At 39.2% G+C, this 17,707-nt stretch overlaps 1 protein-coding gene across 1 annotated transcript; it reads left to right on the forward strand.

Annotated features, from left to right (window-relative positions):
- Window positions 1-1,990: 1,990 nt before the first annotated feature.
- On the forward strand, window positions 1,991-12,482 carry LOC125232233 (15-hydroxyprostaglandin dehydrogenase [NAD(+)]-like). The gene is made up of 6 exons (XM_048137877.1): window positions 1,991-2,134; window positions 5,221-5,344; window positions 9,984-10,090; window positions 10,996-11,169; window positions 11,413-11,567; window positions 11,975-12,482. The coding sequence occupies exons 1-6, from the start codon at window positions 2,042-2,044 to the stop codon at window positions 12,078-12,080; spliced, it is 759 nt and encodes a 252-aa protein (XP_047993834.1). The 5' UTR covers window positions 1,991-2,041; the 3' UTR covers window positions 12,081-12,482.
- Window positions 12,483-17,707: the final 5,225 nt, after the last annotated feature.

Below are 17,707 nucleotides of genomic sequence, written 5' to 3' on the forward strand. Positions count from 1 at the left end.
AATTACGGCATAATTAATGGAAGTTTTTTTTTTTAATTGGAATATGTACGTTATAGACCGAAGTTATTTTTCATCGCAGAGGGGGGAGAGTTGATGAAAAATAACTTCGGCATATAATGTACATATCCCAGTAAAAAAAAAACTTCCATTAATTATGCCAAGATTTTCATACATAACTTTCCAGGAGCAACGTACTATTATTCGAATAGTAACCAACAGCCTGCCTAGGGACTAGGGACAATCTTTAACGCTGTTGGTTACTTAGGGACCCTACCTACATAGAAATCTGGGGGCCTACTGCGAAAAGGTATAGTTTCAAATTTGCAAGACCAATAAAGAGACAGATAACAAAATTTCGTTTTCGGCCACTGCCCCTCTGAGCCTTAAATGCTGCATAAACTTTTTTTTACAATTCAGGTCAGGTTTATCTGCAGCCGACTGTGTACATATTTACAGCGTCTACCGGCTTTTATCTGTCTAGACAGTTTATGCGCTATAAATCCAGATAATCTAATTCCCGAATTCCCGTTTGTTTTACACCCACCAGATCAGATCCTAAGCTTTTGTATTCAACCAAATCATTTTATAGTAGGTCGAATCTAAGCATGAATTAATTACGATTTAGATGCGTAATATTTTAAATGCGAAAGTATTTTCGTCTCTAGCGAGGTACTTTCGTCTTATCGCTTCCTAGGAGGGCCCATTTCTCGAAACTGAAAGTAACAAGTTACAAGCGGAAGGCTCTTTCCGACTTGTCATATTAGACATTGACAACCGCTTGTAAATTGTAACTTGTAGCTTCGAGAAATGAACACCTAGTCCTACCGACTGCGCCAATGACGAATCGAGATTATAAAAACTAATTTATTTCAAAATGTACAAATAACGACTTTACTAACAAAATAACGACGTAACAGTCACCTCTTCGTTCACGTGATTCCACGCAGACGAAGTAGCGGGCAGAAACATGTTTACTATACATGTTTACGTAAATCAGTCACTGTAATCCAATCCTACCTTTGGACATTCGGACCGCATCCTGACTGCGATTTAAATAGAACCGCACGCAAACTGCAGTCCGATTGCCGTCAGCCTATATCTGCTTTCACCGCAGGATAATCAATAAGTGCTTATGAAAGACAAACATAAATAGTAGACAGGTATGTTTCATTGAAACCCATCGAACATACGAGCGAAGCATGGGTTCATTTAACAGGACAATTTTAACTATGCGGTGGCCAAAATAGGAACTAATTCCTATCTACATACAAATTTGACCCCTATCGTTTGACAGTGGCGACACCATGACCGGATTAAATAACTTTGCTTCCTATACCGTGTGTAATTTTTACACTGCCTTGTAATTTCATAATTATCGCTAGGAATTTCAATTTTAACAATCAGAAAATAAAACCGCTTTTACTCAGTGTTATTGGAAGGTAGATAGGAGTTTGTGAAAGTTAGTTTTCATATAGTACTCGTATGTGAATCAACGTACGAGCGTGTAGACAGCGAGAGTGCCGTGCGTACAAAGGGGGATGAGTTACTGCCATATCTATCCGTGGAAAAACGGGAAAAACTAAGCAGGTATGCCTCTACTAGTAGTAATAAACACGATTATAACATATCTATATCTACAGCCTGTCTGATGGTAAGTGGACACTATAGCCTCAATACGCTTTCAACTTTCAGGGGTCACACTCACATCACATATATGCGCATTGTCGACTCTTCTAAAACTAACACAAGCTCGTTCTTTGAATAACCTCATTGTATTTTCGAGAACAGTTGATTTCATTTAACGACTGAAGGAAATGAAAAACAATTTATGAAACTTAATATTTCGGCTTGCAGATTTTTACGAATAACCTAACGCCTTTACACATTACCTCAGATTTCACGATTTGTTCGCAACTGGCAACACCGATCAAGGGAGGCGCTCCCTTCCGTCCGCGATCGAACAAGGAATACCGGCGCGAGGCAACGGGCCGTCCACACGCAGGGCGCGGTCGTTCGGAAATTAAAAAGTAAATAAATCGTGATGGAGCTGAAAGGAAAGGTGGCTTTGATCACGGGTGCCGCCGCCGGCATAGGATTAGCATATAGCGAGGAATTGCTCAAACATGGAGCGAAGGTAAGATTTGTGTAAATATTTTTATTTTTACGCTCACATTTTTGATTATTTTTACTACATACCCTACATTTTAACACAATTACGTATTGTTAATTAGAAATACGTATTCATCTGAAAATTTCAATTTATTTTTATGTTTTTAACGATGAAACGTATGCAAAAGTTCTCTTCCTTCCGCGCACTTCCGTTTACTACGAAGTAATAAAGAGAGTTCAAGGTGAGAGTTGAATGAATCTGTATAGAAAGTCTGGAAACAGGCCAAATGCATGTAAATCTGTGATTTTATTGTAAAACGTGCGTTTTTGGGAAGTTTTCTACGAATGCACTTGCCGGCTCACCGGTACCTTATTTGTATTGATTTTCGCCGCGGTCAGTGGCGCGATTATAATGCACCACACTTGCTGGAGGGCTGATTAGTATCTTTACCTGAGTTATACAGGGTTTTCATTCTTACTCGACTTCTAAGAGTCATGGTTAAAGAACTAAAGAAAGCTAGTGCTACAATAGTTATTTGTTATACAAGGGTGCAAGGGTGCAAAGTTGTATTTTAACGCCGAGTGTGGAATTGAAAAACGAGCAAGTGAAAGGATTCTATAGTTGAACCACGAGCGAAGCGAGTGGTTCGAGAATAGAATCCTGAATGCGAGTTTTTTAACACACGAGAAGTAAAATACATTTGCACCCGAGTGTAACACAAAACTTTTCCCCTCACTATAGCGAGGAAACTACAACGCAAAAAATGCGTTTATCACTGCTTCCAGTAGTTCCACAGGTGGTAAATCATCTTTATTACTAGATTCACCTACTTTTATCAATTTTAAAACAGTTAATTTGACTTTATACAAGAGGTCGAATTACTTTACCCACTAGTGGATAAAATGTGTTTTTACGCGCTGGTATTGAAGGACAAAACACGTGTTTCCGAGCTAGTGAGGGGAAAAAGTAATTAAGAACGTTAGGAATAAAAATACATATTAATTTCTCTTAACTTACAACTAATAAGAGTGAAAGTTCTTTGTTTAGATTTCCCTTTCCCTTTTATTAGGTTTAGCATGTTAGGAAGTGAGTTAATTTTTTAATTTATTTCATGACCATGGATACAAGTCCTTCAGTCAAGGAAGTGAGTTTCTTAGCACGTGTTTCCATCCAAACAATAAAATGAAAGATTTTTATACCAACAAAAATTAAAATTTTGAAAAAGCCCCCGACCCCGACATAGTGGACCGATTTTCATGAAACATGGCTAAGAACACTCCCGACTAACTCAGCTTTCAGACAAAAAAAAACTAAATCTAAATCGGTTTATCCGTTCGGGAGCTACGATGCCACAGACAGACACACACACAGACAGACAGACAGACACGTCAAACTTATAACACCCCGTCGTTTTTGCGTCGGGGGTTAATAAGATGTTTTGAAAAGAAAATAGAAAAAATTAAAATTTTGAAAAAGCCCCCGACCCCAACTTAGTGGACCGATTTTCATGAAACATGGCTAAGAACACTCCCGACTAACTCAGCTTTCAAACAAAAAAACTAAATCTAAATCGGTTTATCCGTTCGGGAGCTACGATGCCACAGACAGACAGACAAACAGACAGACAGACGGACAGACAGACAGACACGTCAAACTTATAACACCCCGTCGTTTTTGCGTCGGGTGTTAAGAACTGTGCGTGAAAAATTTTATATTTTTAAATGTTCGAAATTACAGTAAGATTTTCCAAAATATACTAGTGTTTTCACTAGTATATTTTGGAAAATCTTACTACCCACATCCGTCATTCCGTCATTCCACGTCGTCATTTCCTGTGGGTACTTTCAGGCTACCCACAGGAAATGACCTCAACAGTAGAGTCAAGGACCTTTGCTACGGGCGCATGGAAAGGCCGCACTGCTACGCCGTAGCGCGTAGCAAAGTACCCTTTACGTAGCACGAAGCCATGAGTGTCATGTGCGAGTTCATAATATAAAATTTAATATCTGTAGGTACAGTCAAGTGCAAAAATACGTATCGATTTTATCCGCTCAAAAATATGTACCGAGACCTTATTCCGCCGACATAAAGTGCTATGGGACATATTTTTGATAAGTTGTACGCACCCATATTTTTACACTTGACTGTACACTAGTACTTACATTTTTAGGGTTCCGTAGTCAACTAGGAACCCTTATAGTTTCGCCATGTCTGTCTGTCCGTCCGTCCGTCCGTCCGTCCGTCCGTCCGCGGATAATCTCAGTAACCGTAAGCACTAGAAAGCTGAAATTTGGTACTAATATGTATATCAATCACGCCAACAAAGTGCAAAAATAAAAAATGGAAAAAAATGTTTTATTAGGGTACCCCCCCTACATGTAAAGTGGGGGCTGATATTTTTTTTCATTCCAACCCCAACGTGTGATATATTGTTGGATAGGTATTTAAAAATAAATAAGGTTTTACTAAGATCGTTTTTCGATAATATTAATATTTTCGGAAATAATCGCTCCTAAAGGAAAAAAAAGTGCGTCCCCCCCCTCTAACTTTTGAACCATATGTTTAAAAAATATGAAAAAAATCACAAAAGTAGAACTTTATAAAGACTTTCTAGGAAAATTGTTTTGAACTTGATAGGTTCAGTAGTTTTTGAGAAAAATACGAAAAACTACGGAACCCTACACTGAGCGTGGCCCGACACGCTCTTGGCCGGTTTTTTCATCTTATTGCAACGTGAAGAAATGTACACATATTTATGAACTAGGCTGTACATATGTACGCAATAAACCCCTAGAAACCTCCCAAAGCCAATCCATGAACTTACTTAAATCAAGTCGGGATATTATAGTTATAGTATAGTTTGGGAAAGCTGTAGTACTTATTTACATACCTAACACGTCATCGTCACGCAGCAGAGGTCTATGGAACTTCCCATACAAACAAATTTAACGAACGCTTTAACGGTGACAGACGGTTCGGTGCAACTGGCCCTAATAGTGGCTAATAAGTAGGTACTATACTTAATAAAAGTTTGAGTTTAACTTTAATCGTGGAAATATTCCACAGTGACCACAGTCGGCACGTCCCGATTAATTTGTACCTTTTTGCAGGTGTCATTATGCGACATAGACTCGGATATCGGCGAGCAGATCTCCGACGAACTGGGCGCGAAATACGGACGCAAGAACGTGCTGTTCTGCCAGTGCGATGTGACGGACTACCCGCAGTACGAAGGTACCCCATCCTCATTACATTAATGAACACATAACTTTAGTGAGTGTCTCCGACGATGGTGCGAACTATCATCATGGATGCGAAGTATGGATGCAAGAAAGTTATTTCAGTTAGTCAGCTAGTGCGTATGTTGCGTTGGTCTGCAGGCGTCACTCTGTTAGATAGGATTCGAAACCAGTATATCAGGGGCAGTTTCAAGGTTGCACCGATAACAGACAAGCTTGTCGAGAAGCGCCTACGGTGGTACGGGCATGTTCAAAGACGACCTCCTGATCATATTGTCAATGTAGCCTTAGCGATGCCTACGACGACGCGAGGAAGCGGGAGACCACCTACCACTTGGTTGACGACGGTGGGGAAAAACCTGAGAGAGCAAGGGATAGACGACGCAAACCTGCCACTAAACCGTGCACTATGGAAGAAGAGAACAGGGAAGGCCGACCCCAAGTAAATGAGACAAGGTCTGGGAAGAAGAAGTTAGTGCGACGTGATTTTCTGCAGTACGAAAGTACAACTACCAACCCGCAAATCGTGCGTTACTGCATTCCCACCTCGTCAAAAAAAAGTGGGTGTACAGACAAACATTAACGTATGTCATATTTCCCTTATAGTTTTATTAACTGTTTGAAACACTAGATAGCGAAAGAATAAGTTCTAGTCCCATGCCATGCTGTCCCAGTGTCATTCGCGCCGACGCAGCGTCACGCTTTGCCATACAGTTGGCCCGACGCTACGCTCGCGAGACGCTAGATATGGGGGGACCCTTAGATCATGGCCTAGTATTTGTCGCCAGTTTCTGATGAATCAACAGATTTTCGAAATAGGAACAGCATGGACTAAGAGTACCTAGTTTAGTACACTACCTCGTAGATGGGCCATTTTTTTCAAAGTTGTCCATCCCACTTTTTTTTTATTTGGAATTTTTTATGTAATTTCCACTCAGAATTGCGAGCTCTTTTAATTCTAATAAGAGAGAAAAGTGTCCCAAGGTTTTTTACCATTCCGTTAACATTTTTTCAAACATTTTGTATGGCGGTAACGGAATGGAAGGTTCGAAAAAATATATGGAAATCTTGGGACATTTTTTTTTCTCCTATCAGGATCGAAAGACCTCGCGATTCTGAGTAGGTATTAACCCCTCGTATGCGGCCTGTCAATTTTGATCATTGAAAATACGACCTTGACATTTAAAACAATATATTAAAATTCCCACGCACGGATCCGTGTCTAAGCATACGAAGGGTTAATCGTGTAAAAAATACCCATGTTCTAAAAAAAACCGGCCAAGAGCGTGTGGGCCACGCTCAGTGTAGGGTTCCGTAGTTTTTCGTATTTTTGTCAAAAACTACTGAACCTATCAAGTTCAAAACAATTTTCCTAGAAAGTCTTTACAAAGTTCTACTTTGGTGATTTTTTTCATATTTTTCAAACATATGGTTCAAAAGTTAGAGGGGGGGGGACGCACTTTTTTTTCCTTTAAGAGCGATTATTTCCGAAACTATTAATATTATCAAAAAATGATCTTAGTAAACCCTTATTCATTTTTAAATACCTATCCAACAATATATCACACGTTGGGGTTGGAATGAAAAAAAATATCAGCCCCCATTTTGCATGTAGGGGGGGTACCCTAATGAAACATTTTTTCCCATTTTTTTATTTTTGCACTTTGTTGGCGTGATTGATATACATATTGGTGCCAAATTTCAGCTTTCTAGTGCTTACGGTTACTGAGATTATCCGCGGACGGACGGACGGACGGACGGACGGACGGACGGACGGACGGACGGACAGACAGACATGGCGAAACTATAAGGGTTCCTAGTTGACTACGGAACCCTAAAAAAAGTGGAGTGGACAACTTTGAAAGAAAATGGCCCAGATACGCAAGAACTGTCTGTCGTCTGTCGTGAGAATCTAATCTATGTATTTTCCAACTAACCTCATGCAGGGTTACGTACATGACAACACGATCCGAGCGATTTAATTTTTAGTAACTTTAAGAAACCTTTCTAAGAAAAAACCATGACATCCACGTGACTCATGTGAAGCCCGTGTAATAGTTATTTGTTATACAAGGGAGCAAAGTTGTATTTTAACCGAGTGTGGAATTGCAACCCGAACCAGCGAATGGATTCTATGGGTTGAACTACGAGCGAGCGAATGGATTCAATGGTTGAACCACGAGCGAAGCGAGTGGTTCGAAAATAGAATCATGAGCGAAGCGAGTAGTTCAAAAATAGAATCCTGAGCGTAGAGAGTGTTGCAATACACACGAGTTAAAATAACTTTGCATCCCGTGTGTAACACATAACTTTTCACCTCACTAAAGCGAGGAAACACGCAATAATAACCTACCCACAAAATTAAAATTTTGAAAAAACCCCGACCGCGACATAGTGGACCGATTTTCATGAAACATGGCTAAGAACACTCCCAACTAACTCACCTTTCAAACAAAAAAAACTAAATCGAAATCGGTTCATTCGTTCGGAAGCTACGATGCCACAGACAGACACACACACAGACAGACAGACAGACAAACAGACAGACAGACAGACACACACACAGACAGACACGTCAAACACCCCGTCGTTTTTGAAAAACAACTGGAACATAATTGCACAGAAATAAGTCAATTTGCGTTTATTACAATTTCCACGAAGCACCGACCGACACCACAAAAGTTTCAAATTAAGAATCAAGAAGAAAAATCTATTTGGGTGCGTTCCGTTTCACGCGTTTTGAGATTGCAATGTTACTTAAGGTGCGTTCTGAATAAGTACAATGGAAGAGTCAAAAATACAATTTCTTGTACGATTTCAAGTGTCTTATGGTAAAATCATGTTATAAAATTGTTTGAATTTTATGTTTTTAGTCGGATACAATTCGATATGAAATTATTTTTACGTTCGCATCACATGATTTGTTAAGACAATTTAAGCACAGGGACAAAATTGTCCTGTCTGGGAGATGCCTTTACAAGAAATTATATTTAAAAAAGTAACTAGTGACACGTTCGGATTTCAAATATTCTTTGCACTCTTGTGGATAAAATGCGATTTTGCTATCTGTTTTTAAAGAATAAAAAAGTCCTTTCCGAGCTAGTGAGGTGAAATTAATTTGATTTTATTCAAGGTCAAATTACTTTACCCACTAGTGGATAAAATGCGTTTTTACTCGCTGGTATTAAAGGACAAAACACGTGTTTCCGAGCTAGTGAGGGGAAAAATTTACGAGTATTATCGAATATATTTAATAATAGCAAACAGTTTAATTTAATTAAACACAAAACCATATAAACTAGCAATACCTAAAACAATAACATGAAAACTAAACTAAACCTATAAATAAAACTAAATAACAAACTAAAACTTACCTACAAAAATACCCCTGTTATAAAAAGAAAACCCCTTCTAATAGGTCGGACTGCGGCATGGACCCCATGACGCTGGCGGCGTTTCCTCTTTGTATCGCCAGTGAGATACGTTGACAGAGGTACGCGCCAGCCCTGGGGTCCCCTGTGGTGTCGACCAGCCGTGCCGACAGTGCCCCCATGAATTTTTTCATATCGTCTGACCAGGGACCCAAAGTCTCAACTGCGAGCGCCGCAAACTCGTAGTTGTTGAGCAACGACAAGTATTTGCGGCGCTTAAGTATTTGGGCCTGGTCAGCCGCGGCTCCGGCCTGAATGCGGGTCCCCTGAATGTGGGACTGAGCAAATGTGTCGACACACGTTGCGTCCCACACCAGGGTTCTTCCGAGTTTCCACGGCACCAACGTTGCTCCGTCGGGCCGCCTGCCGTCGTCCCTCGTCATGCCCACGGGTTCCAACACCGCAGGCACAGAGACGGTGGCAAGCGCGCGACGGACCAAATCGTTGATTGTGCCGTGGCGGAACATTCGGCCGGCGCTTCGGGAACATGAGAGGCCGTGTCGGCCCAGCCGGTCCACGTCCTTGCCGCAGACGCAGCTAGGTATGCGGAACACATATTCTGGACCCAAGCCTCAAGCATATTGCTGTCCTTAAGCTGCTTGGATCCAGAATAGTACCAATCGCAATGTGCTAATGTTACGATAGGTTAACTGTTAACTATTTGATGCTGACTGTACCAAAGTTACGCATATATGAACCTGTCGCAAACAGACAAACAAATTGTCATCGAACACGTGAATTACGACCAAGTTTAGTTTACACTTCCTTTACCAGTTCTAACGAATTTCTATTAGCGTCGCATGTGTTGTGTCTATTTCCGTAGTCTGTGACAGTTTTAAATCCTGAAACATGCGGGACTGATGGATTGCATGGGGTTAACTATGTTGTTTATAGCTTCCGAATAATTTTGATGGTGACTTTTATAAGTAGGATTTGATTCTAATCTAAGATCGGTGAGAAAAGTAGACTAGCGAAAGTAGTTCAATAGTTAGATGAAGATTTTGTATTATTTAAACGGTTTCTTCTGTTGCGGATTCTGTTCATACGAAATACGAGACACATCCTCTGAACAGGACGGTCTTATTGATAGTGGAGACAGGAACAGGACTGTTTCTGTCTCCACTAACAATAAGATCTTATTGTCTTGCAAGGGTATTGAAGATACAAGAAAATGTTTCTAAAAGATGCATTTTTGTTCGACAGAGGCCTTCGAGATGACGATCAAGGTGTTCAACCGGCTGGACATCGTGATCAACAACGCTGGAGTCATGAACGACCGGTTTTGGGAGCTTGAAGTCGACGTCAACCTGGTATGTCGGAACAGTTGTAAAAAAATCGTTGGGTTTGGGATGATCCGGGTAGTTACACTGCTAGACGGGTCTTGGAACTTCGAATTGATGATCAGTGTCCCATACCTTGACCAAATAACGCTGACGTCAGCGTCATGAAATTCACGAGAATAGACGGTTGCGAGCTTCAGTTTACAGTGCCTTGTTATATTCACCTTCTTCTGTAGTACCTAAATAAGATAGATTATTGACTTGACTTAGTAAAGAACTACCGACTAGATATACTATCGTAAGACTACCGTGATATAAGGGACCATCCACACTCATGAGGCGGAGTTGCGGCGCGCGCCACGTCTCCGCCTGAATGTAATTCAAAAAACGTCTCCTCAGTACATTTTGTATAGGAAGGACGTAAGTTGCGGCGCGCGCTGCAATGCAACTCGGCCGCGCCTCCTGGGGGCGCGTCTTACGTCCTTCCTATACAAAATGTACTGACTACTGATCGAGGAGACGTTTTTTGAATTACACTCAAGAGTTGCGAGTTGGGAGTTGCGGCGCGCCGTGTGGATGATCCCTTATGGTAACAGAAACTCCATGGATATTTTTGAAGTGAAACTTCTAATACAACTTCCAAGTTCCAACTGACAGCGCGTAACACTCGGTCAGTGTTACGTTCCGCAACGTAACATTGGCAGCACATAACGCTTAAATTTGAACCCATTCCTATAAACCACGGTGGTCCAGTGGCATTCATGGTACATTTTTGCCCTCACGCTAGCCATAGTTCTGAGTTTGATCCGGGGCAAATGCAATACTCTTTGCTTTTTAAATATTTTTTTCTTCTGGTTGCCCCAGCTATCACAATTATTTTACGAAGTTTCACACCTTCCGCGCGGAGGGGACTCCACACACATTTTTTTTTACAGAATGGTGTGATCCGCGGTACTTTACTGGCGTACCGGTTTATGGGCAAGGACCGCGGCGGGCAAGGCGGTACCATCGTGAACACAGCTTCCACTGCATTCACCAGGCCTCAAGTTTCTACCCCCATCTATACTGCCACGAATTATGCCGTCGTGGGACTTACCAGGGCTTATGGGGTAAGTGGATGTAGACAGGTTACAGGCATAACCGGGGTGGACGAGGTGGTACCATCGTGAACACACAGCTTCCATTGTCTATTGCAAAGGCTTTAAGCTACTTACCCTAGGAATTACTTTACTAGTACTTATCCGCTTCATGCCGTCGTTTACGAAGAAAATAATTTCACTAAGGCGAGGTTGTGAATTATCCCAATTGCTTTTTATAACAGCGATATTAATTATGAGTTTACCTAATTTCAGGACCAGTATCACGTAGGACTGACAGGCGTTAGGAGCCTGGTGTTATGCCCAGGGCTCACAGACACCGGCCTAGTTAAAGAGATCCGCAAACAGCTCATGTCTTCCGAATATGAAGCGGCTTGGCAGCGAGACAACGCCAACGCCAAGACGCAGAGGTACGTTACCACGGTGCACTTTGTAGATATAGGCTAGTTAGGCTACAGTAAACAAAAAATCTACTTCATCTAATAATCGTAAGATTTCTAATTTAAAAAAAACATGCTGACGGATATCATCTGTAAAATACTTGGCCAATCCCATTTTCTTCAGACCGCGATAAAATATCGATATGAATCAGCTAGTCAAACGCTAACACCCTACGATACGAGGACTGTCTACCGTCTAGGGGTTGGTTAATTTCATACACATACATTATGTTTAGGTTGCAAGTCGTATGATTACTTTTCGTATGTCACACCAGACAGACCTTCTAATGAAAAGTAGCATAACTCCCCGCCAAATATCGGGCAACATAGTCGAAATGCAAATAGTTCTTACCTAATTTATTTCCATTGGATTTCAGCTCAGAGCACGTGGGGCGAGCTCTCGTGGAGATCCTCACCAAAGGCCAGAGCGGCTCCGTGTGGATCGTGGAGAATGGCCAACCCGCCAGGGAGTGGCGCGGCTAAAGGAAACCATTCCCGTCATTCAACATCCGAGTAATCTACCATCTTTACTCGACAATCTGGTAGTTTGTACTGCGAGTGCGACATATAGATATATTTGGAGTAATCGGTCAGTCCGCACGCTAGTAGTGCGGCTGAACTTACCATCCTTTACTCGACTACCTTGTAGTTTGTACTGCGACAAATATACAAGGTGCAATAAAAATAACCGTTCAAACTTAGCATAGTGACTTTTGCATGGGGTCATAATGAACAACTTTTATTACGGGACCAATGCTGAAATGGCGAAAAAAAATTGGCTGTTCCGTGTTCCATAGAAATGAGCGGCATCATGACAGTCGAAATGTCTAAAACAGCCAAAATTTTTATTTTTATTTCAGTAGTGGTCCCATAATAAAAGTAGTTCATTATAATAAAAGTAGTTCATTATGAACTATGATCCCAAAGTCACTATGCGAAAAGACATTTGAACGATCCGTATCCCACTTATTTCACCGGGAAGAAAGGGGTGGTGTAACCCGTCACCACACGGGCAACCACCACCGTGTATATTCGGAGTAATCGGTAATCGTGCCGTGGTGGAACCTACCACCTTTACTCGACAATCTTGTAGTTAATACTACGAGTGCGACATATACTAGATACATTCGGAGTAATCAGTCAGTCAGACAACCTTACATCTACTGTGAGATAACTATAGATATTTTCGGAGTTACGGGACATACATCAAGATTCAAAGAGCTTTTGGGTGCGGCATGATTATCTATGGCACAAAATATTCAAGGAGAAAGATAGAGTATGGCGTGTGTATGTTTTACTTGTGTGTGAACGATAACAAACACTTAAATACGCGAATGGTCCTATTGTGGTACTTGAAACGCACACCGCTTTATAAGCAATATAGTGATGTGTCACAAGTTGATGACCAGGTATCAAGCTTTACCTGAAATTGTATGGCCGTTTTTAACTAAGGCTTTAAGGCGTGAAAGTTATTCTCATAATACAATGTAGGTATACTAAGATATTTCGAATGGTTGTTGTGTATGGGTTTTTACCTATCCTATTTTAATAAACCTGTTTTTGTACAATCCACTTGTAGTAGGGGGAAATTAGCTAAAATTACGGCATAATTAATGGAAGGTTTTTTTAAATTGAAATATGTACGTTATAGACTGAAGTCATTTTTCATCAACCCTCCCCACTCCTCCCCCCTCTGCGTCACCCCTCTACCCTCCCTTAAAGTGCCGAAAATGCGGTTTTTCTCGATTTCTGACAAAACTGTTGAAGATACAGGAAAAGCGCGTAGGAACGAAGTAATCCTTAATAAATTTACTACAAATCATTCATTAACACTTTGGTTCTAGCACTTATAGATTTCGCGTGATCCGTCACGAAAGTTGGTCCTTTGCTGCAATTTTCTTTAATGAATGTTAAGTTTTCGCCCAAAATGCTTACGAAATCGTCGAAATTTGTTTGATATGACTAAAATATTGTAACCCATGACTAAAATAAAATTAAGGGGGAAAAATCACTACCATGGGTGGAATTTCCAATATGTCTTGGAATTCCAGTAACTATTTAAGACGTAATATTTTCACAGTAGTAGTCGCTAGGAGTACCATTGTTCCATATAGTATATCGTATCGATGACTGGGGATGAGCTTTTGGTAGCTGTTGGTAGAGCCCTGGAGTTTCAATCCAGAAGCCGTGAGTTCATGTTCCACCCATGGTAGAGATTTTTCCCCCTGAAATTAATTTTCAGTTTATAATATTTTAGTAATATCAAACACATTTCGTAAGCAATTTGGGAGAAAACTTAAAATTCACTAAAGAAAATTGCAGCAAAGGACCAACTTTCGTGATGGATCACGCGAAAACTATAAGTGCTAGAACCAAAGTGTCAATGAATGATTTGTAGTAAATTTATTAAGGATTACTTTGTTCCTACACGCTTTTTCTGTATCTGCAACGGTTTTGTCAGAAATCACGAAAAACCGCATTTTCGGCTATTTAAGGGGGGGAAGAGGGGTGACGCAGAGGGGGGAGAGATGGGGAGGGTTGATAAAAAAAAACTTCGGCCTCTAATGTACATATCCCAATCAAAAAAAATCTTCCATTAAGAGGCCGTCAATATCAAAAAGTAGAAAATCGTAAAATTGGTAGTTTTCTACGTCCGGTTTTAGTTTCAGTATATACTTATTGATAAGAAAAGCACTTGTCTTAAACAGCGCGTATTCTCATCTACAAAATCAGTAGTTAACATCAAGGAAAAGTTACTCCCTGAATTAATTATGATTTTTTTCCTGACGCTAGTTTAAGAAAACCCGCAAATAGTGCTCACGTTTGAGTGAGCTGAGCTCAATTTTGTATACTTTAGGCTGCTAAAATTGATGTTGTCGCATTACTTATATCCTAAACTAAAAATTCAGTAGTTTACATGTGTGTTATCATGCTACTAAAATACAGTAAATGGAAGTTAAACGACATCAATATTTGTCTAAAAATACTTCGAATCAAATGGCAATTACTTCGAAAACCTTTTAGGCAAACAAAAGGCTTTCTTGATAATTATAAACTTTAAGTATGTGTATGCAAAATAGTGTGTAATACAAATCAGGAAACACTTCCAATTTTAGATACATACTTACTTAAAGTTGTAACTAATATGCGGTCGGCCCCTGTCGGCATCTTCATAAATTTGAATATATACGAGCGTGTTTTAGTTTTCAAATAATGTTATTTTATAAGCTAGATAACTGGACTACAGAATTATTACCTTTTCATATTTTTCCTTACAAAGAGAACGAATAAAATCAATGTTGAATATAAACTTTCGTAAATTTTCCATACAAACGTCAAAACTGCGAACAGATTCTATTGAGTCAGACGCCCGATCGGGCTCGTTCGGAGCGGACGTGTCGCCAAATTTGCTCCAATGACATTTGTTTTTGACACTGGAAATCATATACGGATACAAAAAGATTGCCAGTGCTATGAATGTATTCAAAAGTAATAAGGTAAATAAATATCGTCACGTCTAAAAGAGTCTCAGTTTAAAATAGTTTTTTTTTGTGTTGTTTACTACTTATTATTGTTGATAAATAAAAAAATATATGTAACTTTAATACAATGATAAGAAATATAGGTATTTTTTATCTTCTAAACTTTATTAAAATGAAAGAGTTTTAAAATTAATTTTAACTCGTTGGACTTTATTTTCATTATACTGGTCACATTATTTAGTGTGTCAGTGTGTGTAACATTCTCTTTTGCGAAGAGACATTCAGTGTGGCGTATGAAAAAACTAACAGAACTAATCATTATAATTATATTCTATAAAAAATTATTTACGTAAATGGCGAAATTATTAATTGTAATAATATATTATCTTATCACAAAATTGTTCTGTATGACTTACCTTCTTACGTTTAATATAATTTTAAATGGTGTTTGCACACGGGGCACGTAACCTTAGATTCAGACAACTTTAACTAAATTTTGAAAATTATTATTTTAATGAAGAATTCTATATTATGGCAACAATTTTACATGTAAACTGACTGTCAACCTCTATTCATACATAACCTCAACCTTTGTCTCAGTGCATTTATAACGGATGTTATAATGGCTAAACCGATCAGGAACAGTGACTTATTTTAATTCATTCGGAAAAGGGTTTAACCATTTATAATTAGAATAAACGAAGCACTGTTTTTTACACCAGAGTTGTTTTGATTTTATATGGTGTTTGCACAAATTTATTTTGAAAAATAATCGGAGTCAATTCGTGTGAGATGGTAACACTAAATTGACACTGTCCGCAATCTAAACACGCGGCAGCGTGTCAAGCCAAGTTCAAGTAACCGAACTGGCAGACAACATCGTGTGTAATATTACACGAACTATTTGGAGCCTCTATGGGCGTCCTCACAACAAAAACTATTTCATATAAACGTCTTGAATTTGGCTCTTATATTGATATTTGTGACATACATATGTGCCTGTCGTGATTGTTTCACCGGATGGTCTGATCGGAAGATTAGACCATTTCGTTGGATCTCCTTCTTGTTTATGTCTTATTATTTGTAACGTTTATTTTGTGTGTGTGTTAACGAATAAATTAATTATATTCTATTCTATTCTATTATAAAAGTTATAAGAAATGATATTTTATGTCATCAATTGTCATAAAACATTTTGAGGACTGCCATTGAACTTGGCACCCGTTTAGATCTCACTGCTTTTGTCGTTGACGCCAACAACCAAGGCATATATAATATTGAACTTGGCTCATATTTCCCTTTTTTGGTTTTGATGGGATTTTAACGCTACAACTGATTTCAGTGAAACTATAGACCTGTCTTAAGTTCCTCTCACTTAGGTCACTGACCTCTTCCAGTAAATTGCGGTAGTGTGCGAAAAGTATGTTGGTGAGTGTGACGTGCGTTAGTGTGTGTAAATGGGGTAATTTGACAGATACTGAATTTTTACCCATCGTGACGGGCTCTTAATTATGCCAATATTTTCATACATAACTTTCCAGAAGCAACGTACTATTGACGGTCCCTTGAATTTACATCACAGAATATATAATAGTGCCAGTACAGAAGGTCAAGGTCACTCCCTTGATGTTCACAAAATGCCTCCATTCTAAATTATTACCTACAATAACAAATGACCGCATGTGAGAATGTGAGCCGCCCCTGGTTTCATAGTCTTAGTTGTAAAAAAATGGCTCAATGATAAGACTTTCCGTAAATCTGCCAAGAATCAACAATACTTTCGCCATCAGACTGGCGTTGTTTTAAAAACAATGGAAGTAACTAATTTTTCTATTGTGTTATTTCTATACTTTGACTATATACTTTGTGTTTGAGATGATTGTGTTATATACTGATGCCTATGGATTTACTTATGACTACATATATTCCAAAAATTAACAATGTGGATATGTGATCGGTAATACTCAATCGTCTAGTCCATATTCTAATTGCCGCGACGCTTCTATTTTCAGTGGAATTTGAATTCTAATAAATTAGAATGAGGAGGCACACTCAATGGTTATGATAGATGGCGCCACCCTATTAGTCCATACGTGAGAGCGAGAAGATGATATGTTTTTTCTCTCTCACATATGAATGACAGTGCACAGTGCCTAGACACTTGCACAGGCGCCGCCTGGCGGAATAAAATGTGCCTCCTCATTACAACTGAAATTCTATTGAAAACAAATGAGTCGCGGTAATTAGAATTCGCCCTTACGTCTTGAGAATGACCGTTATGTGGTTGTGTAAATATTCAGTTCTTTAGACTAGAAGTGTTTGAGTAAGAAGCTGCATTTATATTTTATAAAATATATTTTACAAAAATATAGTTAAGTAGCCTAAGAATAATGTTAGACATGTATTGTGTACCTATACTTGGAAATTGTCTGTATACCTAAGGTCCTGTATGTTAAGATAGGTATGTATTATAAGCACATACTTTGTTAATGGCTTGTGTATGTTACGATGTCAAACATTTTGTTGGAGTGCAAGTGTTACAGATAATTCATTTCACATATATGAATATTTTTTTATTATTGATATTAGTCTCATTTCGATAATATATAGTGAGATGAAATATCTATA

This window comes from Leguminivora glycinivorella, chromosome 12 (genome assembly GCF_023078275.1).
Source record: "Leguminivora glycinivorella isolate SPB_JAAS2020 chromosome 12, LegGlyc_1.1, whole genome shotgun sequence".
In the NCBI taxonomy this organism is placed as follows: domain Eukaryota; kingdom Metazoa; phylum Arthropoda; class Insecta; order Lepidoptera; family Tortricidae; genus Leguminivora; species Leguminivora glycinivorella.